The 24,996-nt window shown below is 37.7% G+C and overlaps 1 protein-coding gene across 2 annotated transcripts in view; it reads right to left on the bottom strand.

Annotated features, from left to right (window-relative positions):
• The window catches only part of Cemip2 (cell migration inducing hyaluronidase 2), a 76,022-nt gene that overhangs the window by 32,196 nt on the left and 18,830 nt on the right, over positions 1-24,996 (bottom strand). The window contains exons 3-13 of one of the 2 annotated variants that reach the window (XM_026389260.2): positions 22,715-22,855; positions 21,592-22,153; positions 16,678-16,847; positions 11,759-11,947; positions 9,436-9,605; positions 7,883-7,956; positions 7,747-7,789; positions 7,194-7,399; positions 6,985-7,054; positions 4,212-4,340; positions 1,099-1,187 (exon numbers count right to left, since the gene is read on the bottom strand). In XM_026389260.2, coding sequence (XP_026245045.2) covers positions 1,099-1,187; positions 4,212-4,340; positions 6,985-7,054; positions 7,194-7,399; positions 7,747-7,789; positions 7,883-7,956; positions 9,436-9,605; positions 11,759-11,947; positions 16,678-16,847; positions 21,592-22,153; positions 22,715-22,855 — 1,843 coding nt within the window. Of the gene's footprint in view, positions 1-1,098; positions 1,188-4,211; positions 4,341-6,984; positions 7,055-7,193; positions 7,400-7,746; positions 7,957-9,435; positions 9,606-11,758; positions 11,948-16,677; positions 16,848-21,591; positions 22,154-22,714; positions 22,856-24,996 lie in introns of both variants that reach the window. The other variant, XM_026389259.2, reaches the window with a different exon arrangement.

The raw sequence follows: 24,996 nt of genomic DNA, 5'->3' as shown, positions 1-24,996 counted from the left end.
TTTATGCTCCTTTTTATTAATTTTATCTTCCCTATCTATCCATTTCATGTGTTGATTAACTATGAACTATACAGTATCTTGTGTTTTGCTTAAATAGTGCCCATCATTTCTGGGCTTTCCGATGCTATCTGATCACAGCTCTAAAATATTACATTGCTCAAATTGACCTATGAGGCATCCTGATGAGTAATTTACAAATTACTTTCCCCAGTTTCTCCTGACCTCATGCCCTAGTGATATATTGCAAGGATTCTGCTTCACACTTAGATTCATTAACCAACAGTATGGTTCCTCCTTTATTCCCTTAAGAACAAATGGGCCTGGCATTCCTCTCTTAAATTTCTATTAAAAGAGCCCATTAAATCTAGCACCTGTTCAACTCCATAAACTGTTGAATCAACCTGAAGTATAGAAAAATAATATTTATACCATGTCTACCAAATATGACCGTAGGTTGCCATCTTTCCCAGAAAACTTTATTTCCATCTGAGACCCTTTATTTATTTTGGCTCACATACAGGTTGTAACAGAACTCTGCTGAAATGCTGATCCATATCCCAACCACATTCTGTGGTTATGTAGGAAGCAACACAGAGCTTGGTTAGGATGTGGATCTGAGGCCACAAACAACTGAACCAGAATCAGCTTGATCATCAAATCAGGGATCTTTCCCTTTGAAATCGATTCAATGCAATGTTCCATTTTGACCACTAAAACATAAACTCTATATGTTTTGGTTTTTCAGGATTAAAATGAAACATCTTAGTTTAACTTATTTTTCAATGAGTCATACTTTTCTCCAAATATGAGAACTTTTCAACATCTCTTTCTTCTTTCTCTTTCTGTAACTCCCTCTAACATCAATTTATCACAATGAAAAAGGAGAAAAGCACCAATTAATTTGTTGGCATTTCAGTAAGATAAATGCCCAGACTCAGGACCTGGGACAGCAGAGAAGTGTTTTTCCAAAACCCTCTGTAAACTTTCAAATCGTTATCCCAAATGTGTTGCCAGAGAAAAGAGCACAATGTGCTCCATTCGGAAAGTTCTGCTTTGGCAAGATAAGGCTTGAGTGTGAGTTAAAAGAGCCAGCTCTACCTTGCACTGTTATCCAAACAGAGGTATTCCCTCGGGTCAGCGGCACTGGAGTTGGTTGTTTTGACACCCTTGTCAATAAATAAGCCAGCCTGAAATACATAATAATGGACTAAAATAAATATGCATCCCAAGTTACACCTACATATATTACGAGTCATGTAAATAAGTTCTAGTTTATCTTCTACCCAGAATGCATGTGGGGGGAATGGGATAAACAACAGAGCAAAGGCATGAAAAACAATGACATTCCTGGATATTTTTATGATTTTACTCATTCAATCATTCAACAAATATTTACTTAGTGCCTACTCTGCGAGAGGCACCAAGTGTTATACATTAGCTAACAAGTAAAATATGATGTGCAGTTACTGAAGCAGAAACTATCAGGATGACCTGAAATTAAGTAAATAATTATAACCCAACACAAAAAGCTTATGGCCAAAAAAAAAAAAAAAAAAAAAAACAGACGAAGGCTGAGAAAGGCAGCAGAGAACGGCTCCTAGATGCGGCCTTTTTCGTGGGTGAGACAGCACTGAGGGAATGTTTCCTCCTTAACAGAAGTGACCGCATAAAGCTGAAACCTTCAGGATGGGAAAGAACAACCATGCATGGCAGGGGAAGGCGGGGAGCAGCTGAAGATCCCAGAGGTAAAAACTCAGGGCATAGTTTGTACAAAAGTGTCGAGATGAGAGAGAGCATGGAACAGTTGATGGGGGGAAAAATTCTGGATGGACTGATAAGAATACACCACATCAGGGGCTGGGGTTGTGGCTGAGTGGCAGAGTACTTGCCTTGCACATATGAGGCACTGGGTTCGATCCTCAGCCCCACATAAAAGTAAATAAGTAAAATAAAGGTATTGTGTCCATCCACAACTAAAGAAGTATTTTAAAATATATATACACCAGATCATACAAAGGTGATATGCTGCAGGAATCAAGAATTCAAAAACTATCACAACCAAGGATAGCTTAAGAAACAAAACAAGCAATGTAGCTACAAGATGAAACCACAGTTGCAAAGGAGGAAAAGAGACAAGAAATGAAGTAGAAGATGACTTCAGTCCTCCAGAAGAGAAATAAAGATGACCTAGACTCGTGGCAGGAGGAACAGGAAATCAGACAGACCGAGAACTTTATTAGGTAGAACACGGTTGATTTAGTAGTTGATAAGATGTCTGGATGGAAGGATAGGCAGCCAGAGTGGCTCATGGTTTTTGGTTTGGGCAACAAGGAGACTAGTGGTTTCACTCCAAGAAACAGACATTGAGGAATAGGTCAGGGCCTAGAAATCAGGATTTTAATTTTGAACATTTTTTTAAACGTGTCCATGAGACACTAAAATGGAACTCAACAGTCAGGCACATAAACATGGCCAACCTGGACTAGATAGAGATTCGAGAGGCATCAGCAACCAAAGTCATAGGGGTTGGTGTGTGTGTTTCAATGATGGCAGGTTTCTTTTTGTGGACTCCAAGGGTTCGGTTGCCTTTAGCTATAAGTATTATCCACTAACATAGTCCCAAATTTAACAAACTAAAACCTAATTATCCACTCATATTATTTACATTTACTATTACTATAATTAACAAGAGATTACTACATCGTGGCATATGACATCAACAATTTAATTAGAATCAGGTGGTTTCTGTACCATTTATAGTTATTAAAAATTGAGGCTTTTTACTTTGAGATGTTACTTTCAAAAATTATTAGGCATTAACTCACAAAAATCATAGCAAAGCTATCTCCTCTCCAAAGTATTCACCAAGTGATTCTAAGCTCTTCAAATCACAACACATGTTTTTAAAGAATCTGAGTATTATTCACAGAAAGAATTTATTGAACCAGGTGCCGTGGTGCACACCTGAGTCAGTGACTCAGGAGGCTGACGCATGAGGATTGTCATGTCAGCACCTTAGTGAGGCCCTATCTCAAAATAAAAAATAAAAAGGGCTGGGGATGTGTGCTAACACCTCTGGGTTCAATCCCCAGTACCAAAAAGTTTATTGAACTTTGATATGAGTCACATGGAAGTAAAGGATTTAGTCATTTTATTTATATATATATATATATATATATATATATATATATATATATAGAGAGAGAGAGAGAGAGAGAGAGAGAGAGAGAGAGAGAGAAAATGAAAATATTTAAATACTTTTCAAACACAAAAAGAAACAAATGCATTGATCTCCAGGGCACTGGGGAAGGGGGCAGTGCCAAATACCACAGAAACTGAAGTTTCTGAATCACCTGTAGGTTACTTGATCTGCAGCATTGTAAAGTAGGTCAAATATTCTTAAACAATATTTCACTATCTATATAATCAGTATTAAATGCCCAAAAGAATGTTTGACCAGACCTGTGATGGACAGAAGGAAGTATGCAAGCTTCCTAATCCCCATAAGTACTTCATCCCACGTGCACATTCCAACCCATAGATGTTGAAGATTAGAAAGAAGGTGAAAGAGAAGGAGGGAAAGGAGAAGACGATGAAGACAAGGGGATCAAGTCCATGGCATAAGTAAACAAATTCTGTGTGTGTGTGTGTGTGTGTGTGTGTGTGTGTGTTGTGCACACCTGTGTATGTACAGAGTGCTGAGAGTGGAAAGGTTAAATGTCTTTTTGAACACAAATTACTTTCTCCAATGACAAGTTTTACCAAAAACTGACATTTTCTTTGTGATCTCTCTGATTTGAAGATGTCTCCCAAGACACAGGTGTTGGAAACTTAAATCTCATTGCCACAGTGCTGGGAGGTGGGGCCCAGGGGTATGGGCTAGGTCAGGAGGCTCAAGAAGTGACTTATACTCATAAAAGAGCTTGAGGATGTGAATTCAAACTCTTGCTCCTCGTCGCCTTCTCTTGGCCTTTGTATCACAGATAATGAAGCAAGAAGGCACTCATCAGATACGGGACCCCTCCATCTTGGATTTCCCAGCCACCAGAGCCATGAGCCAAATAAATATGTGTTCATTATAAATTACCCAGTTGGTGCTATATTGTTACATTCTGTTACAGCAGCACAAGAAGGATTAAAACATAATCACAAGAGTTCATCTTTTTACCCTGTAAATCATATGTACTGATAGTTAAAATTTAAGAACCTACCTTAAAACTTGAATGGGCCCTGTTGTTATAAAATATACCCAGTGGAGTGAGTTCTGGTTTCTCTAAGAACTGCAATCCACTGGACTCCCCAGTAGGTTCCTTGTGGAATAAATACCATATTCCAGCATCCTATAAATGAAAGAGCAAGATCATTAAAGCCTTATTTTATAAAGACACTCTATGAATCACCCTCATACCTTAACTGCTTTGCCAGCAACATTGAATCTTTGTAACACAAATTTTTCATTGTTTTTGGTCCAGAATTGACTACAAAAAGCTGTGCACACATCTAGCAGCCTCAAAGCATTATATGAGGCATATTTTTAAATCAAATTTAAAGAAATAATTGACTGATGCTAAAATTTCCTTTCAAAACAACTTTCTCTTATTATCTACTTTACAACATTATGCAGACTTAGAATCAAATAAGCCTTCCATGTGACCAGGACAGCACAGCCTTTAAGCAATGTGGTTTTGTTCTGTTTACCTCCAAACCTGATCAATAGATGAGTCATGCCTATTAAACAACTGTCCACTAGCATGTAGAGCTCACTGACTTCTTTCAAATAACTCCAATGCCCTTCCTGTCCTGAGGCAAATTCGTGCCAAAGGAAAAATAAAAACCACCACATGCATGAATCGGGATGCTGTCTCCGTCTGGAGCCTGTCTGTTCAATTTCAATATTGCTGCCCATAACAGGAGAACAGTTTAAAAAATTTTGACAAAATGAGACATGAAAATGGAAAATAATGTTCTTAATGCCTGTAAAAATTTTTTATATTATGATTGAAAATTGGCCCAATGTGAAGGACAAAACTTCACATTTTGGAACGTTGATTAAACAGGTTGTTCAAACATAAACATACAGTATACAAGGATTAATATTAATTCAAATTCAGTACACATTTGTTTAATGTACACTACATGCCAGGTGTACAAAAAGAGACTACTCTCAAATAATTCAGTCTTATGAGAAATACAGAAATAACTAAAATATATGTAGTAAGTACTATATTAGTTGCCAAATCCTCTAGGAACATAAAGGAGAGATGAATTACAGAAAGTATATGTACAAAATGAATGTAATATTTAACATTTTTCCATGATAAACGTTTACAAATGGGTTTTAATAAAATAAACTACTCTGAAAAAAATGTTTGCCTCTTCAACTCTTTTGGAAACAAAACAGACAACTCAACAGCAGACTTGAAGTGCTGGCAAGAAGTCCAGTAACATACCCCTATGAGCTGAGGACCAAGTGGGCCCTCCCAGAATGCAATGGGGTTGAAGGGTAGCATCTGTTTGCTGTTAAACTCTGTGGTGTCAAAACAGGTACAGGAAGCATTGTAAAAGGCAATGGAAAGATACAATGAAGAAACAGTTTGGTTTACTTTGGGTGGAAAACTCTGCCAAACACTAGCTTTACTGGAGAAGACTTTTTTTTAGAAAGAAAGAAATCCACAAAATGAAACAGAACATACACAGGATGCTTTCATTATTCTTATCGGGGCCCTGGAAGGGCATCTGGTAATCTCACTTCACATGTTCATGGAGGAATTGAAAATTGCTTTATTCTTCAACCCTTGACTTCTGGAAAGAGCTAAAAGAAGCTTTGCTCTGGCTGCTGCCGTGCAAGGCAGCATAGATCAGAAGATGGTGCCCGGCAAGGCTGCAACCTACTCTCAGCCATCCCTTTCCAATTAGACACTCTCGGCACAAACTTCACACAAGCTCAACAAATATTTGATGGAAAATGAATGAATAAAAGCCTGAAATGATCAAATGCCCATGTCTTTGCCCTGTCAAATAAAAATCTTCAAATGACAGGGACCTCCAGTCTACGTTTTATGTTTTAAAGAAAAAGCACAGATATGAGTTCAACTGTCACCCAGTGATACTCACATTCTTATCTAAAAGAAATACCTCCTTCAACTAATCTTTTACTTAATCCTTAGAAATGACGTGGGTATTCCTTTCCTTTTTAAGTTTTTAAATAGTCATGATGTAGCAACACAAATATTTAGGTATTACTGCAATGCTGATATTTCTCTACTGTAATTTTCAGCACAGTTACAGTCTTAACAGTATTCGTTCATAGTTTACATTAGTAGTTTTAAATCACACTCACTTGTAAGTGTAAATTTCTCCAGGTTTATCAAGGGAACATTTCTACTATTTAAAAAATATTCTATTTATTTATTGTCTTAAACCTTATTCGTGTATTTGTGTGTGTGTGTCTTAAACAACTCAGTCGAATCATGGCACATCACTGAATTTTTAGCTACATTATCAAGGACATAAAATACCTAAAAGCTCACAATCCCCGCATTTAATAAAAAGAAGTGCTACTCAATCAGAGTGACTACTGGGACAGTATTCAAGACTAATCCACTCCCATAACAAAAAGCTGAGGCTTTCTTTGCTCATCAACACTAGAAATTGAAATGATCAGTTTCTAGACAACATAGGACTTAAACATCAGAATCCAGAAAGACCATACATAACACACTACGAATGCACTCTGGAGATGATCCAACCCTGGGGATCAGCTCACCTCTTTTCCCCTTAATAAACTATGGAAATGAACTGTCATAAATGATTTAGAAAACCCACCGCAGATGTCTCCTGCTCTCAACCCAGACAAGCAGTATCAGAAACAAGGTCACGCTTGGGTTCCACAGGCACGCAAGACATCACACCCTTATAAACCAGAGCTTTTATAAACATGAATAATACAAAAGAATAATCTGAAAACACTTCAGTATTATTTACCTGGGAACCTGCAGCTGCATTATCAATTAGATGATTGTTGGGATGAGCGATCCAGAAAGTTGAAACAGCCCTGCAAGACATTTTTTAAGGTGATTTAAACATTCTTCATGAAAAAGCATGCCCATTAACAACTTCCTCTAAAAAGCCTTCCCCAAAAGTCACAGGCCTTGCCCATCAAACAGGAGTTTTCCTCTCTGTCAATTACTCACATACAGTCAGTGGCGGGGACAGGGACGTAATTTCCAAATACTTTATCTCGCATATTGATGCACATGGAGTTGTTCCTATCAGTGGGGAGGAGAGTGCCTGGCTTGGTGAGTAGTCCCAGATTGTGAAACAAAGTATTTCTCTGCTCAATACCATCTTCCAAAAAGAAACAATGACCTAGTGTGTCGAATCCAATGGTGTCCTTTATCTGCAGAAATACAAGTATATAATGTCATTAGTAACAAGATGGACTGGGATTTAAGTGACAAGTGTGGCTCAGCACAGCATACAGTACAAATGCAAAAAGAAGCTTTTGATCTTAGCAGAAGGGGCAAAGTCAAACTTCAAGTTTTATTTCTCACCGAAGAAGATAATTTGGGTGATAAAAAATGTAGGCTTCCTTCAAACAGAAAAACAGCAGAATTCTCAGTAACAGCAGTTTAGAGTAAGGTATGAAGAGAAATAGTTTACTTAAGCAAAACTGAGATGTCGTGGGCATTAAGGAGAGTCAACCTTTCAATGACAGATAATATCAACGTAATGGAAGCTACTCACCAGTAAGCCATTGGTCCCATGCACAGTTATGCATCTGGAGAAGCTGTGATGAATAGACAGTCCATCCACAAATGTTGTGTGTCTGTACCCGCCTTTATAATCCACATCCCCACACAGATGAAAATGAATAGGGTACCTCCCCAGCTGCTGCTGACCCATGTGCTTCAACTCCACATAAGAGAGATGGACTGCAGTAAAATTTTTCCTTATCTACAAAACAAGGTAACCAAAAGCAAACTGACACTTCAGAGAAGAGGAAAGAAGCAAAAACTATTGTTTAAATACCAAACATCTGAAAGATGCTACATGTTCAAACATTTCTTTTGCACCCTGTTTTCCCAGATCCCTAATTAATAATTTAGGAGATGCTTCATTATATAAGTGAATGCTTTAAAATGCCATAAAAATAGCTTTCAATTAGGAATAAAGGCAACTGTAACCAGGAAAGCTGCCAGCAATGATTTCTGTATGTTTTGACTTGTTCAAATGCAAGTGTTCCCTGACAATTTTGGATGGGGTTATGTCCAGATAAAACCATTTATTAAACTGAAAATACTGTAAGTCAAAAATTCGTTTAGGGGGCTGCAGTTGTAACTCAGTAGTAGAATGCAGGCCTAGACATGTGAGGCACTGAGTTCGATAAAGATATAAAAGATGAAAAAAAATTCATTTAGTACCCAACCTACAAAACATCCTAGCTTAGCAACAAAGCTAAGTATGGACTGTTTCCCCTCATGGTCTTGTGGCTGACTGGGAACTGCAGCTCACTGCCACTGCCCAGAATCTCTAGAGTACAGAACTGCAAAGCTCTCTCCCCAGAAAAGATCAAAATTCAAAATCTTAAGTAAGGTGTCTACCAAATGCATAACACTCTTGCACCATTGTAAAAATTGAAAAATCGTTGAGTCAGGAACTATCTAGACTTTGGTCATTCCTAATCTCATTCTTTTATTTCTATAACCTCCGCCAGAGTCTAATAGTTATATATTTCTAAGTTCTCCCCAATATTTTAGTTACCACAGAATATTGTTTGCTTAGGTTCTTTTAAAAAAATTCTTCTGTGATCTGAAGTTGGAGCAATATTTTTAAGCACTAGATTTTCAATGATATAACTAAGAACATAGGAATAATGCTGATCAACATTTCCAAAGTCAGTGAAACAGGAATGCTGCTAACACCTACAGCCTAGTCAGTGAAGAAAGTGATTTGGAACACATGTTGCCAGAAATCCAATAGAATACAGAATACTGCCTCTTGTGTACTAAGTACTCAACATTCTTACAGAATAAAAATCCGCATTAAAAATATATACAGAAATAAGCAAATATACTACTACTTCTCACTCTTTAGTAATATCATATTTTTTAAAGAACCAATTGATTCAGAAATTGTATGCACTAACAACAAGATTACTCATTCTTTTGTCTCTGTATATTTGGGTTTTTCAAAATATATTGATTTAATAAATTCTTGAAGGAATGTTCTTAAATGATTGAGCTATAGGCCCAGGTCAGCTAAATAAAGAAGCAATTATTTTGTTTTGTTTTTTAAAATATCCTCATTTATTTAAAAGATAAATAAAATATGGTTTCTTTTTATTATCCATATATCTCAACCACTTGAAGGTTTCTTCAAATATGTACTCAGCAACTAGGATTTTCAAAGAAATTGTCAAATCCTTTTGCTCACCATGATGTGTCCCCCAAAGGTATCATAATCAAAGAATTGGCACTGGTTTTCTGCATAGCATGAGTCCTCCATTTCTCCATGGATCACAATATTCCGGGTGAGAATTCCAACCTCAGCTCTCATGTCTACACCATCTATGATCTCTCCCATGTGCAGGAACTGAGGGGTTTCTGGTCATTGTGAGCAAAGGAAAAAGAATATTCCAACAAAGAAAATATGTGAATAAACAGGGTCTCAAATATGGAACTTAAGTTCAAAACTACATTCCTCTCCATTCCATAACCCCAAAACACGATCAATAGCTTGTCATCTTTCATTCTCCAAACTTCCAAATCACAGCATCCCAGGAAGAGCAATTTCAAAGATTATCTGGTCCAACTACCCACCCAAAGCCTAAATCCTCATTACCAGTTGTCCTCCCAACTCTCAAACACAGGCAGGAACAGAGAGCTTGCTGAAGTAGCCCAATTCTCCTGTAAACAGCATTAAGGACCTGGAATCTGCCTAATAATCTAGTCTTTCCCTCTAGCTCCTGTCCTTGTTCTAGCCTAGGACATATCAAGAACCAAATGCAGTGAATCAATTTAAAAAAAAAAAAAAGAAGAAGATGATGATGAAGTAGTTAAAATCAGGGTGTCAAGTTGTTTATGCTCCTACTTCAAAAGTAATCTGCAGTTGGACATTAGCCATACAAAAATTACCATCTTTTCTTTCCCACTCTTGTTTTAGTATTAGTACACATTCTTTTAAATGGCTACCTTTACTGGAAGTTCAGAAGTAGTTTCATAGTCAGTTTTTTTCTCTGATGCTCTTAGATAAACTCAGGAAGGAAAAATACAAATAAATCATCAAGTTGGGCTTACAGAGATCAAAATCATCTAGATTTGTCATCAGGAATGGGAATTTCCAAAAAATTTTTAATGCCAGATGGTATCATTCTGGGGGATTTTTTTTAATTGCTTTTATTTGGGTTTTTTTTTTTTTTTAATTTGTTTGCTTTGCCTCTGCCCTGTATTATCAAGAGAAGGAAAAGTATAACACTGAATGAAGCGCAGAGAAAAAAAGCTGAGTAAGCCAATCATCCTATTTTAGGAGAAAATGTTCCTTTAAATCTCAAATCTCTGAATGATCTCTTACACTAAATTACTGGAAAAAGCTCTGAATGATCTATTACACTTATCGAAGTTACTGTAAACTCTTTTGTTTTATACCATCATTATACTACCTTGAGTGCAAAAACAAGGAAAACAATAAGCAGAATGTGCAATGAATCTCATATATGAACCTACAGGGGGCTTTGCAGAGTATCAGGCTCACAGGAAGTACCTGATGTCAGCCATTCTTTCTATACTCAGCTTACAATGAGAAACCCTTTGTGTATTGCTCTCCTTCAAAAAACTGCATTATTTGAAATTATGACAGGAAAGATGGTTATAAAAATATCTACTAGATTCCATTTTAAAAATTAGTGAGATTTATTTTTGTCAAGCAAAAATCAAAAATCACAATTTTTTTGTTAAGAAACATTTCTATTAAAAATGGATTTGGTTAATAGTTGGGTTTGTTACTATGCAATAATGGGAAATTAATAAAAAAGGAACTAAAAAGGACTTGGAAATCCAATCATCTGGTTCACATCTTTTTTGGTACTAGGGATTAACCCCAGGGGTTCTTTACCACTGAGCTGCATCCCCAGTTTTTTTTTATTTATTTTTTATTTTTATTTCTTTGAAACACAGACTTGCTAAATTGCTGAGGCTGACCTCAAACTTCTGCCTCCAGCCTCAGACTCCCAAGTAGTTGGGATTATAGGTAGGTGCCCAGGTAGTCCACATCTTTTTTATTTTTTCCCAAGAAACCTAGGCACAGAAACACTAATTTGCCTGCTACACATCATTAATAGCAAGAATGTTGTGTATTAAGTATTTCTAATTCCCTCTGGAAGCTATTGTTCAATGTCCTACACTGTTAAGATCTTTTATTATTTTATTTTATTTTTTTTTAAGGTGGAGGGTATCAGGGATTGAACTCAGTGGCACTCAATCATGCAACCACATCCCCAACCCTATTTTGTATTTTATTTAGAGACAGGGTCTCAATGAGGTGCTTAGCACCTCGATTTTGCTGAAGCTGGCTTTGAACTTGCAATCCTCCTGCCTTGGCCTCCTGAGCTGCTGGATTCAGGCATGCACCATGGCACCTGGCCAAGATCTTTAATATTGATGATGATGATGATGATCACGGTAAGGAATGGGTAGGTAGAAAATGAATCAACTCCCTGAGAAAGAGTATTTCCCATGAAATACTCTTAATAGTCTGATACCTTTAACTTTGACCTGAAAACGGTTACACTCGGGACAGGGGAGAAGAGTGAACTCCTCGGCTTGGTACATGGAATAGTCTGTGCTTGCAACCACAATCTGGTCTCCAGGCTTCCAGCTACTAACATCATCCAGCAGGTGAAGCTTCACTCCATCCACAGGCTCCACCCGGAATCCTGAAAGAGAAACACCTAAACAAAAAAACAAAAACAAAAAAGTGATGTATTAACAGGATTGTATTTTTCTAAAATCAACCTTCTCCCTGATTCACAAATCAAAAGTTAAAATAAAAGGAATTTAGGAAATATTTACCAGTGCTTTGCACATACCAGTCACTCTGCATGTATGAATGTTAAAAATATGGAAATATATGTCCTAGCTCTCTAGGAAACAGATCTTGATGCACCTACCAGCCATGATACAAAAACATCACATTCGTAAACTATGCTTTAAAATGTTGACGACTCTCAATCCCCAAATCCCTTGCTGTATTTCAACTCAGTGTTACAACTGTAACACTGCCCCAAACAATCTTTTTGTTTAAGCATTCTTATTTTTTCTTTTTACTTTTATTTACTTATTTTTATGTGGTACTGAGAATTGAACCCAGTGCCTCACACGTGCTAGGCAAGTGCTCTACCACAGCCCCAGCCCCAGCCCCACCAAAACAAACTTAATATGTAATAAACACTTCATCCTTTACCTGGACTGACCCCCAACTCTTGCTGTTCACCATTTTGGGAGAAGGTGGGTACTAGGGATTGAATCCAGGGGTGCTCTACCACTGAGCTACATCCCCAGGTCTTTTTTTTTTTAAAGTTCATATTTTTATTTTTTTTTAAAGTACAAATAGATGACAAAGAAGTTGAAACAGTTTTTTTTAATATACATGACATAAGTAAAGTTAGAAGAGAAACAATGGGGAAAAGGTTTGTAGTATCTAATGAGACATAAGATTACTTCTAAAAATTATTATTTTTTTTATTCGTCCCCAGGTCTTTTTATATTTCATTTTGAGACAGGGTCTCACTAAATTGCTAAGGCTGGCCAAATATCCTGCCACAGTTTCTGCAATCATTGGGATTAAAGGTATACACCAATGAGCCTTTCACTGTTCCACCTTTTTATAAACTTTAGGTGCATCAGTGAAAGCTGCTGCATGCTTCTGTTGATGTACTCACTACTCTATGTTCTTCAGAGCACAGCTCCACAGATGTCTGCTGAGTGAACAAGTATGACTAGCTTGATCTATAATGTGAACCAAGGGCACATGACAGTGCTGCATTCCTGGGATGATGTAAATCATATAACCTAGTAACTACTAATGATTGATCTTTCCTAATATCTCCTTTGAAATTCAAAGCTGGTTCCCAATTAGGCAGAGGAGAACTGAAAAGATCATCAACTTCTCCATCACTTATACTTCTTCGAAATGCAACCCAGGGTTGCATTTTCTGCTTCTACAACATCCATGATGGAATCTGTCATGAGCCAAAAGCTGATCTCATGGAAATGTGTCTGGAATAGAAGGCAGTTACTTCATAACATCAATGGAGAAAGAGAAACAGCCCATTTCAAGACATCTGTAATAAACATCTGTACTTCTCTCTCATTCTAACAACATACCACTCTGGGGCTACTTTAGGATGCTGACTCTAAAGGGCAATGATGAGAGCCAAAGAACACATTCGCTTAAGCCAGGGAAATCAAAAGGAAGGAAATTCAAGCAAGGAACAAGGAATAATATACAGTCTTACAGCCTTGAGCCAACTATCCAGATAAAACCTAACCTGGGAAAATTTTGGATTCTGTTCTTTTATACTTTGACTGTCCTGTTTCTGTGTGTCATAAAAATACCTCATAAACTTCAGATGCTTTTTGATATAATTCTTTCATCCATATACTGAAGCCTATAATAGCATTTTATCCAAAAAAGTAATATAAATAATAACTCTGATAATTATAATAATAACTTTTAAAAATTTCACATGTATAATCACTTTTCGTCCAAATTGTGAGAGACAGAAATTATATTCACTAGAGACAAAAAAAAAAAAAAAAAAAAAAAACAAGATCTAGGAGCTTGGATAATGGCTAAAAATTATAGCTTAAAAAAACCCAGAACTGAAAACTAATCTATTTCCAGAATTTAATTTCTTTATTTTTTATTTTGAAACAGGTTCTCACTAAATTGCTGAAGCTGGACTCAAATTTGTGATCCTCCTTCCTCAGGCTGCTGAGTTACTGGGATTTCAGGCATGCGCCGCCTCAGGCATAATCCAATATTTTTTTTTTCAGAGAGAGAGAGAGAGAGATTTTCTAATATTTATTTTTTTAGTTTTTGGTGGACACAACATCTTTATTTTTTTTTTATGTGGTGCTAAGGATCCAACCCAGCACCCCGCGCATGCCAGGGGAGCGCGCTACCGCTTGAGCCACATCCTCAGCCCCATAATCTAATTTTTTTTTACCTGTATATTACTCTCTCTTTCCAAGAATAAAAACGGGAAAATTGAGAACAAAAATAATTAAAAACTCCACAGCAGCAACAACAATCATTTCCCAAATTTTCAGTTTTAATAAAAGAAAACACTCCCCCTATAAAAAGGGCAGCTAGAACAGTCATGGTGACAAATGCCTATAATCCCAGCAAATCTGAAGGTTGAGGCAAGAGAATTGCAAGTTCAAAGTCATCCTCAGCAACAAAGCAAGAGCCTGCATCAAAACTTTTTTTTTTTTTTTTTTTTTTTATTTTTTAGTTCTGGGTGGACACAACATCTTTTGTTGGTATGTGGTGCTGAGGATCGAACCCGGGCCGCACGCATGCCAGGCGAGCGCGCTACCGCTTGAGCCACATCCCCAGCCCCTGCATCAAAACTTTAAAAAAAAAAAAAAAAAGGGTTAGGGACATAGCTCAGTGGTAAAGTGCACCTGGGTTCAATTCCCAGAAAAAGAAGGGCAGGGCAGCCTAGGAACATTCACTGTTTCACATGAAAATACTTTTTAAAAAGTAAGCTATAAGACAAATAAGTCTGAATTTGAAAGATGATGAGAATGTATTTGTTTTAAAAGAAAGTGAGAAGGTTAGATGGGAAGGATCGTACCATTCAACAATTCCTCACTTTTTTCTAGCTTTAGAAGAAAATTCTGCAGGTTATCTCCTATTAGCACGTTGAATTGGAAGTTAAAAAGGAAATAAGTTCAGTCCCCTGCTTCCTGGGGAGATTTTCCACCTCTTCCAGAAACTAAGAGTCACTGAGAATACTGGATACAAACAATAGTCTCTGATACAGAAAGAATGTTCCTTCCTCCAGAAATGTCATTACTAATGTGGAAATGAAGACATTTTCTACAAAGGAAAAGCTGACTCAAGGTCCGTCAGTAATCTCCCCTGCCTGGAACCTTCTGGAGACAGGATCACGAAATTCCATTGGCAGGACCAAATACTGCTAAGAAAAGCTTTTCACCCACCTATTTCAATAGAGACAACTATGGTGTGATAGAAAGAGCAAGTCTTGGAAGCAGAAAGCTGGGGCTTGATTCCAGCTTCCTTAGGTATTAAAAAATACCATTTTCCTCACCCCAAACCCAGAAAGTTGCTTGGAGGCAAAATGTGAAAGTTCCTGTTATTTGTCAGGGGTTCCATTTAATTGTTGTTTTAAAGTAAAAGAATGTCTTTAATCATAGTGATAAAAAAATCCTTATAACCCCAATCATGTTTGCATCATTGTTAACATAACTGAGTGCGACATTCACTGTGCTAAAAATAAAAACTTCACATTCTTCACCTCTGCAACCCTATGTGGTAGCTTCCATTGAAACTGAGGTTTGGGAAGTTAACGTTACATGCCCAAGATCACATATTAAGTGAGAGAGCAAGGCTGGGAGCTGAGGCATTCTGTCAAGAGAAATCCATGTTAGTAAACACTTTGCTATATTGCTGCTCAAAACTGAGGTATGGCCCAGGTTAAATCAAAGTTTTCTGGGTGATCACACATGTGATAAGCGCCTCTTAATTCTGCTCATTTCACATTAATTCTGTTTAGATTTGGTTAGAAAAGAAAGGCATTATGTTCAGTTAGAAAAGAAAGATAATAGACGAGCACAGACAAGAAGCAGCTAAGATAATTTGGCAGCAAGATGGGTTAAATTTTTAAATTCTACAGTAAACATCCTTAAAATAAAAAAAAATCAGATGCTCCCTAAACACCTTGTGCTAGGCAATATTTGAATAAACTATAATCCTGAAAGATAAACTATGAAAAAATTATGTTGAAGAAAATTCAAATAAATAAAATAACTTTTAGGAAGCAGGTTAAAGCAAAATGCAGGGAGGAAGACATAGAAGAAAAAAGATCCTAGACTATCATGTACTGAAATAATTATCTCCAAATAACAGGGCTGAAGATTCATTTTTATCTTATACTTCTCTGTGTTTTCGATTCTTATGATAAAGTGTATTTGCCAGATCATCAGCGGGGGAAAACTGCCTAGTAAGTGAGAAGTCTGTTTGCACAGCAAGTGTTCAAAGGTAATATTGGGTGGTATATCTACATAAAGAGAAGATTCAAAGTACAAATCAGGCTCACTATCATTGCACATAACCAAAGAAAGCTCACCCTATCACATTCAGATTGGTTCAGTTAGTGCCAACAGGAAACAAATTAAGTTTTACTACTTAATCACACTCTATGACTCAAAAAAAAAAAAATCAAGAACAAAGTCCAATTGGGATGTTCAAACTAGAACAGATCATTTTTTGAATCCAGGAAGAGCTCTTGAAGCTAAAAGATTTTAATAGGGAAACAAATCTCAGCTTCAACTGGTAAAGAATCCAACCAGTCATGTGAATACTATTTTTTTAAAAATCTAGTCCAATACTTACCAACGTCTTACAAGAGTATAAACCACCCTTGCCTACCTTCAATCCATTCACTATAGGCTGTCACAGAGAACTTCTGACCATCCACTGTATAAAATTCTCTTTGGGCCAGAGCCTTCCCGCCACTACTATGGTTTTCATAGTTTCTCACAGATTCATTGCAAGAAGTACTTCCACCATCAATGACACCAACTAAAGCCCAAGCTTGCCTAGAAGGAAAAAGAGTGTGTCCATCTGATTATCTGTCACAGTAATGACCTAAATCTCTAACACACATGTGATGGTTGCTTTTTAATTTTTAGATTTCTTTCTTTTTAATCTATTTATTTATTTTTTTGCATTACAATTCTTAATACATCTTTATACCACAATTTATCATATCTCTGATTGTATATAAGGTATGTTGACACCAAATTCACATCTTCATACATGTATTTTTTATAATGATGAGGGTCTCCTTTCACCATCCATGCTATTCCCCTTCTCCCTCTTTTTCCTTCCCACCTCTATTTCCTATCTAGAGGTAATCTTCCTCCCATGCTCTCCCTCCCAACTCCATTTTGAGTCACCTCCCTTATATCAGAGAATACATTCAGCATTTGTTTTTTTTGGGATTGGCTAACTTCACTTAGCATATAAATTTCATTTTTACAGATTGCTTTTCCCATGAGGTTGTAATTCAAAACTTTGAAGTAACCACATGTTAGAAGCAAACACGCCTGATTTTCGCAAATACTTGCTTGTCTAGCTCTTTAACAGGTGGAACACTGATGACTATGGTTTCAATTAATCATGGACTTCCTTCCTCAGTACACACCCATATCACTCACATATCATTCTGGGCACAGATCCATTTACTGTCTTTCTCTTTAAATGATTACTCCCTGCTCTCTTTTAAACTATCTTCTATAATGTTCTCAAAAATTGAGACGCATCATAGAATCACATAGGGAACTTTAGAAATAATATCAATGCTCAGACCTAATTCAGTTCTATGCAATCAAAATATCTAAAGCTTGGGACCAGCATTAGGATGTTTTTAAAGTTCCCCAGGTGACCTAAATGTGCAGGTAGACTTCAGAACCACTGTGTTACTGCATGGCCCTCAAACTTTAGTCAACATCAAAACCATCTAGAGGGTGGAACCTGAGAATCTCCATCTCTAATACATTTCCCAAGGATGCTAATGCTGCTGGGTCAGGAGACCGAACTTTGAGAACCCCTGACCTTGAGACCTTGCTTTTCCCATGAGGTTGTAATTCCAAACTTTGAAGTAACCAACATGTTAGAAGCAAACATGCCTGATTCACATCTTCATACATGTATATTACAGTAGTAATTCCCAATCTTGGTTGCATTTCAGTTGAATATTACAGTAGGAATTCTCAATCTTGATTGCATTTCAGTTGCTTGGGGGTCCTACCTACCAGTAAGATCCTGCTCTAAGACAGGCTTTAGGCATCATCAGGAAGTTTTAAAGTCTCCAGGTGTGCAGACAAGTTTGAAAAACAGCTGAGTTAGACTTTCTTAATATTCTTAAGTTTCAGAATTACTATTCAACAAAGTTTTGATTTTATATACCACTGTCTATTTGTTGAAAGCAATGTATTTGAAAATGCCACTTTACTTCTGTGATATTAAATATCCAAGGGACTTGCTCAAGTGTGTGGTGGCTAAAATCAAAGGGGAAAAAAAAACACACACACAATAACAGAAGCAAGAAAATTGCCTTAAGCCTCCTGATTCAAAACATGAAAAGAAAAATGTGAATTTCCTACTTTAGAAAAAAAAAATGCCAAATATAATCTATGCCAGACAGATGGCTGGATATTCACAGACAAAAGCTAACCAAAGCATGCCTACACCCTTAGAAACCCAAAGCCACCCCTGTATGGATTAGCTACTCTTTGGCTGACAATGCTTTGTAGCTCTTATTTGTATCCTTTGATACAGCAGAAAAGATCAAATAAAGAATGTCTCAATTTATTATCTCCTATTTGAGAGGGAAGAAGAGAAAGAATGTCAGAGGCTTCCTTTATTTACCAGAACTGCCTCAGCAACTATAAAACAATGTTCCATTCTACTGACATTATCTCCAAAACACTCCTACTTCCCTCCTCCACTTGGTGAAAATTTCAATGCACTAGAACACTATCTTCAAAGGAGTGCATGTTTATGCACATTGGAGATAATGTCAATGTAATGGAACGTTGTCGAAAGATCACAATTCTAATTCCTCCATGGAGTCAGTGAAAATATTTCAAAGGGAATTTAGAAACCATTCTGGAAGATAAAGGAACCAAAGTCAAAATAGTCACAGTCGGTGATCATAAAAATCTAGAAACAATGATGGTGTTAAGAAAGAGAAGTTTAGCTGGGTATGTGGTGTCACATGCCTGTAACCTCAGCAACTTGGGAGGCTTAGGCAGGAGGATCATTCAAGGCCAGTCTCAGCAACAGAGTGAGAACAAGTCTCAAATATACAAAAATTAAAAGGTCTGGGAATGCAGCTCAGTGGTAAAGTGCCCCTGGATTCAATCCCTAGCACTGGGAGGCGGCAGGTGGAGGGGTGGGGAGGATATACGTTGCAACCCCTGCCATTGCTAAACAATAAAACAAAGCATAACACAGCAAGTGTTAAAGTTTAGATCATAAACGTCTTTCAAAAGTACATGTGCTGAAGGCTCAGTCCCCAGCTGATGATGTTATTGGTGGTTTTAGAGCCTTTAAGAGGTGGAGCCTAGTGGAAGGAAGTTAGGTCATTGGGGGCAGGACCTCATTGAATTGGATATTGGGACTCCAGCCTTCTCTCTGCTTCCTGGGCCACCATGAGGTCATCAGCTTCACTCCACCACTTGCTCCCCATCATGATGTTCTGCCTTCCCACAGACCAAAATGATAGGGCTAAGTGACCATGGACTGAAAACTCTAAAACTGTAAGCCCAAATAAGTGTTTCCTTTTTATAAACTGATTATCTCAGATATTTTGCCATAGCAATGGAAAACTGACTAACACAGTAGATGTCTAACTTTGAAAAGACCATGTTTCTACTCCTGGGTCTATAAATTATAGAAATATCTGCACATGTACATCAAGAGGTGGTGAAGGAACATTTACAAAGGGATTTCTTATAACAGGTCCAAACTGGAAATCCATTCAGATGTCCACCAGTAACTAAATGGTAGTAAATTCCTACAACAGAAAATAAAAGCACAACATGCAACATGTATGACATTCAATAACATAATGTTGAGCAAAAAAGGCAGACACAAAATCTATTGTCTGCTTCCATTTATATGAAGCTCAAACAGAGACAAATAATTGAGGAGAATGGAAACATTTGCTCTGGAGGGAGTGATTAGGGCCCAGCTGCAGGTGGATGGGCTGCTGGTAATGCTTTATTTCTTGGTCTAGGTGTTGGCAACTCAGTGATCATTCTGTGATAAATCAGTAAATTCTCCATTCTTTTTAACACTTTTCTGTATGAATTATATTTAAACAACAACACAAAACCCTCTGAGGTTTTGCTCCTGGTATAGGAAGCTTTCCTCCTTCACTGTCTACACAGCACACTGCTGAAATTCCTCCAGGCCTCTTGCCTTTGGCCAGCACCAATTCCCTAGGTCAGTTTAGGGGCTCTTTCTATTTGTTTCCATTATCCCCTGTAACCGCAGTGACTTACTGCATAGTTAGCATGCATGTAAGCCTTAGTTTACTCACTAGATTAAAGACAGACTCTAAGGTAGTATCCTTGTACCTAAACGTTAATGAGCATCCAGCACTTAGCATCTCCTAATCAAAGGTGAAAGAAAGTCATTTCCAAAGCATTACACACCCTTTCTCTTCACTAATTTTTGTCTTCTAGAATTTCTATAGCTGGACAGGGTGGAGCACATCTATAATCCCAGCAACTCTGGAGGCTGAGGCAGGAGGATCCTGAGTTCAAAGCCAGCCTCAGCAACTGACCAAGGTCCTAAGCAACTTAGTGTGACCCTGTCTCTAACTAATACATAAAAAAGGGCTGGGGATGTGGCTCAATGGTTAGGCATTCTTGGGTTTAATCCATGGGACAAAAAAAAAATAGAATTTCTATAGATAATACTCCATTCAATAACCTACCATCAAAGAGGAAAAAAAAAAACTACTACTAGATCACTTCAGTCTCTGGGTTTTGAGGTCCTCTTACTTTTCTCATTGCAGATATTTCCCAACTTTACTAAGAACATTCAGCAGAATTAAAACTTCTGTTTTTTGAATTAAATGTTGAGCCAGCTACTTTTCCCGACTGAAGATTGCATTAGGAAATCACGGTTAATAAGTAGATGCTACGAGAACCATAAATAGTAGAAATAAATTTGTCTGTCTAGATGACAGTAAGACTTTATCCTTCCTTACAGATGCTAGGACTCTAGAGACCTGAGTCAAACAAGTGGGTTCAAAGTATAAACAGGCACTCAATATATGAAATATAGTATGCAAACGGTTCTAAAAGAAAAGGGAAACTGGGCATGCCCCACCCCTTTGGGTTTTAAAACTTAGCATGGAACTGTGCCCTAACCTTTCAACCCCTGAGTTCCCTGAATCATTCAGAATTTCTGTCTTCAAGAGATAATGAAAAAAGGAAGTCTCCTTGAAGGCAAATCAGCCTTTATGCCACCTGACTGGTTTTCAGGAACACATTTCTGTTCTGTTCCCAAACCTGACAAGATAATTCACAAAGGCCTTCATAATTGAAGCCAAGACAAGCACTTCTGAATCTCATATCTGGCGATCCAACCCGGCTAACTCGGACATTATGTTATTGAATATCATTCATGTTGCATGTAGTGCTGGCTCATTTTTAGTGTTCTTTGTTTTCTACTATAGAGGGTGATTTCTTCCCCACTTCCTTTCTCTTCTCAAACAAAGACTCCAACACAGAGCTAGAGAGAAAAAGAATAAGGCATGCCCACCTGTAGCCCAGTCCTTGGATCAGCTTACTCCCCAGCCTTTCTTGGATCATCTGGATAGTTCCTTGTAACAGGCTCTTGACAGCTGAATCTCCCACAGCTATAGCAACAATTCGACCTGGATCCTGGACTCTCAGAAATTCCTCAAGTCGCCTGCTTTCATTTTGGTACTCATGCGTATCAAACTTCACATTTTCCAAAATTTTGGCCGTGTCTTGGTCAATGACCCTCACATTGAGGCCCCGGGAAAAGTCCTTCTCAAAGGTATAGGACCCAAATGGCAAGCCTGAGGTATTCAGCGTCTTTGTCAACAACGTCCACGATGTCTTCTGTGCCCCATGTAACTCCAGTGTCCCGCCAGCTTCCACGCCAATAAACTTTTTGCCAAATGTTGGCATACTTTCGCCTTCATCTGATTTGCCATACAAAGCAATTGTCGCTTTGGATTTATAGCGGCATTTTTCTGCTCCAATATGAAGCGCCCCACCATCCTGGATCAGGATGTAACGAGTCCTCAAAGTAATATTTCTGGATCCATCTTTATCATCCCCAAATACAAGCAGCCCTGTAGGGAACAACATTATTGTAGGCCAACTTCTGGAACATCTTTCTGAGACACACAGGAATAGATTTCCCCTCAAGTAGGAAAAGAGAAAGAAAGAAAAGATAACACTTCCACTATTAAGTTAGGAAAAATTTGCTTAGAAACTGAAACTAGTTTTCAAAATAAAGCCAATGAAAAAGTGAAGAGTTGATATTTCAATCCATTCAATTTAGAAATAAATCATTTCTAGAAAAAATAACTAAGAGTCTAGAAATCTGAATCTCATATTTGTTTATGCAAACCCATGTTAACTCTCTCACCATTCTCCGTCAGTTTTAACACAGATTCAGCTTGCAAATAATCACCTTTCTTGTTCCCTATCTGTAAAAAGGATCGAGTGATTTGTAAGGTCCTTAGAGTTTTTGAATTCCATGGCTCAATCTTGGAAACACATTTCCATGGTTAGAGTGACATTCTATCCCCCAAATCTATGCCATTTAAGAATAGTTTATAAGGAACAGCAAATATCCCCCATAATAAAGATCAACCTTGCAGTCTCTGCAGGCAGGGACAATTACCTACCTCCATTCTCAATGACTATTGAATTCACCGTGACATCTGACGTCAGGCGGAACATATCTCCCTCCTTGATAACAACTTGTTTTGCAGGATCTTGTCCTGGGTCCCAGTTCCTGAGATGCGGGTTTTGATCTGGGCAATTCTCTATAAAACAACACAACGCTGATATCCCATCCAACCCAGCAAAAGGCAAGAATACCAGTAACCAAATCCAAGCATTCTCACTACTACATACAGTTTTGCAAGTAAGGTGTTGATATATTTTGATTTCCTAACATCAGGGTAGAAATTCCACCCCTTTCCTGTACTGTCCCAACATTAAAAAAAAAAAAAAATGGTTACCACAAAACTAAGTGGCCAGCATTTAATTTAGTTCAGGTCAAACTTCACAAGGCAAAAAGGAAGTTCCCCCAAACCATCTACTCTGGAAATAAATTCACAGTAAGAAGTGAAATTATAAATTACCCTTGGACTCACACTAAGTTGTTTTAGAAAAGAAAATATAGGGCTGGAGATGTAGCTCAGTGGTAGAGCACTTGCCTAGAATGTGTGAATCCTGGGTTTGACCACCACCACCACAAAAAGAAAAAAAAAAACACAACATATTGGTAAGTGAGAAATGGAGATTGCTAAATAATACATAGATTAGATATCCACAAGTTCCTTCCTATGCACAGTGAATCACAAAGTGGGCAATCGTAGCACCTCCTTCCAAGGCAGAGGCTGAGGAATACTAGCATCTTCAGTCATGTGTGCTTTCCCATGAAACTGCAAGACCCAAGTAGCCACAAACATGACCTCTCATTTGCAGAAATGAGGAAATTTCAGATTAGGGAGCCAAACCCAAGATCACTTTGCAAACTGAGTGATGAGAAAGTTCTGCTTCTAAGAAATGAGGTTCTTCACTGGTAGTGTTCCTTTACTAGAATTACAACTTGCCTCTCGAACAGGTGACAGTGAAACTGCAGCTATTTATGCATGAAATCCTTATTTTATGCCACAATGAGAAAGAGGAAGGGGGAAAATCACACCTTCACTTCTGATCAACTAATGACCAAGTATCTGTTGAAGATTGATTTGTGCATTTGTAATACATACTATAAAACTTCTAAAGCATAAAATGAGCTCACATTCAAGTTTACCTGCTAGCTTAGAAGAAAAAGCCATCAGGTATGATATAATTATGTGCTGAACAAAGTGGTAGTTACTTTAAGGTACAAATGACCTCAGGGGAGGATGGGGCCAGAGTAATTGCAGCAACTTCATGAAACAGTTGGCACTAGATCTAGACCCCAAAAGATGGATAATATTTAAACAGGATGAGCACGAAAGGGAGATAAAAATACTAGATATGCATGTATCCCCTGCCATCCAAGTCCACATGATTCATCAATCTAGACTAACAAATCACTGTATTTAAACTAAGCAAAGGTAGTAATAAGAAAGATATGCTCGAGAAACATATGAAGAGCCAGGCATGGTAACATACGCCTGTAATCCCAGTGGCTCTGGAGGCTGAAGCAGGAGGATCGGGAGTTCAAAGTCAGCCTCAGCAACTTGGAGAGGTCTTAAGCAATTTAGTGAGACCCTGACTCAAAATTAAAAAAAAAAAAATGGCTGGGGGTATAGCTCAGGGGTTAAATACTGCTGGGTATTTAAACCCTAGGAACTAAGGCTGGGGAAGGGGGAAGAAACACATGAAGATATATATCTTTGTTAAAGTGGCAAACTGAGTGTAACACAAAAGAAATTCTATATGGGAAAATTTCTGATTCTTCCCTTTGAACTTGCATAACCTTCTGCGACCCTCTTCCTGTTTCCAATTGCCTATGTTGTCCTAGTCTTACTGCTTTCTCTTAGAGGTGACACTAACCACGCTTCAAATTAGTCCCACTCGCTAAGTCTGTGGCAATTACTTTAGGAAATAATTTTTCTCATAGCAGCTGTTTTATGACTGATATTTAATTCTTCAGATAAATCAATGATCATCACTGTTATACTAGAATCAATCCTTGGGACTACAGGTATAGCTCAGAGGTGAAGCACTTGCCTAAGATGCACAAGGTCCTGGGTTCAATCTCTAGCACTGTAAAGAATAAAATATATAAAAATAAAAACAATCTGTCAAGCATGGTAACTCATACCAATAATCCCAGCAACATAGAAAAGGAGACAACTTAGCAAGACACTGTCTCAAAATAAAAAAGAAAAAGGGCTGGTATGCAGCTCAATGGTAAAGCATCCCTGGATTTAATCCCCAGAACAGAAAAGCAGGGTGGGAAGAA

Source organism: Urocitellus parryii, chromosome 4 (assembly GCF_045843805.1).
Source record: "Urocitellus parryii isolate mUroPar1 chromosome 4, mUroPar1.hap1, whole genome shotgun sequence".
NCBI classification, from domain to species: domain Eukaryota; kingdom Metazoa; phylum Chordata; class Mammalia; order Rodentia; family Sciuridae; genus Urocitellus; species Urocitellus parryii.
The sequence above is the reverse complement of the archived record's forward strand: the minus strand, read 5'-3'. Positions and strand labels throughout refer to the sequence as shown.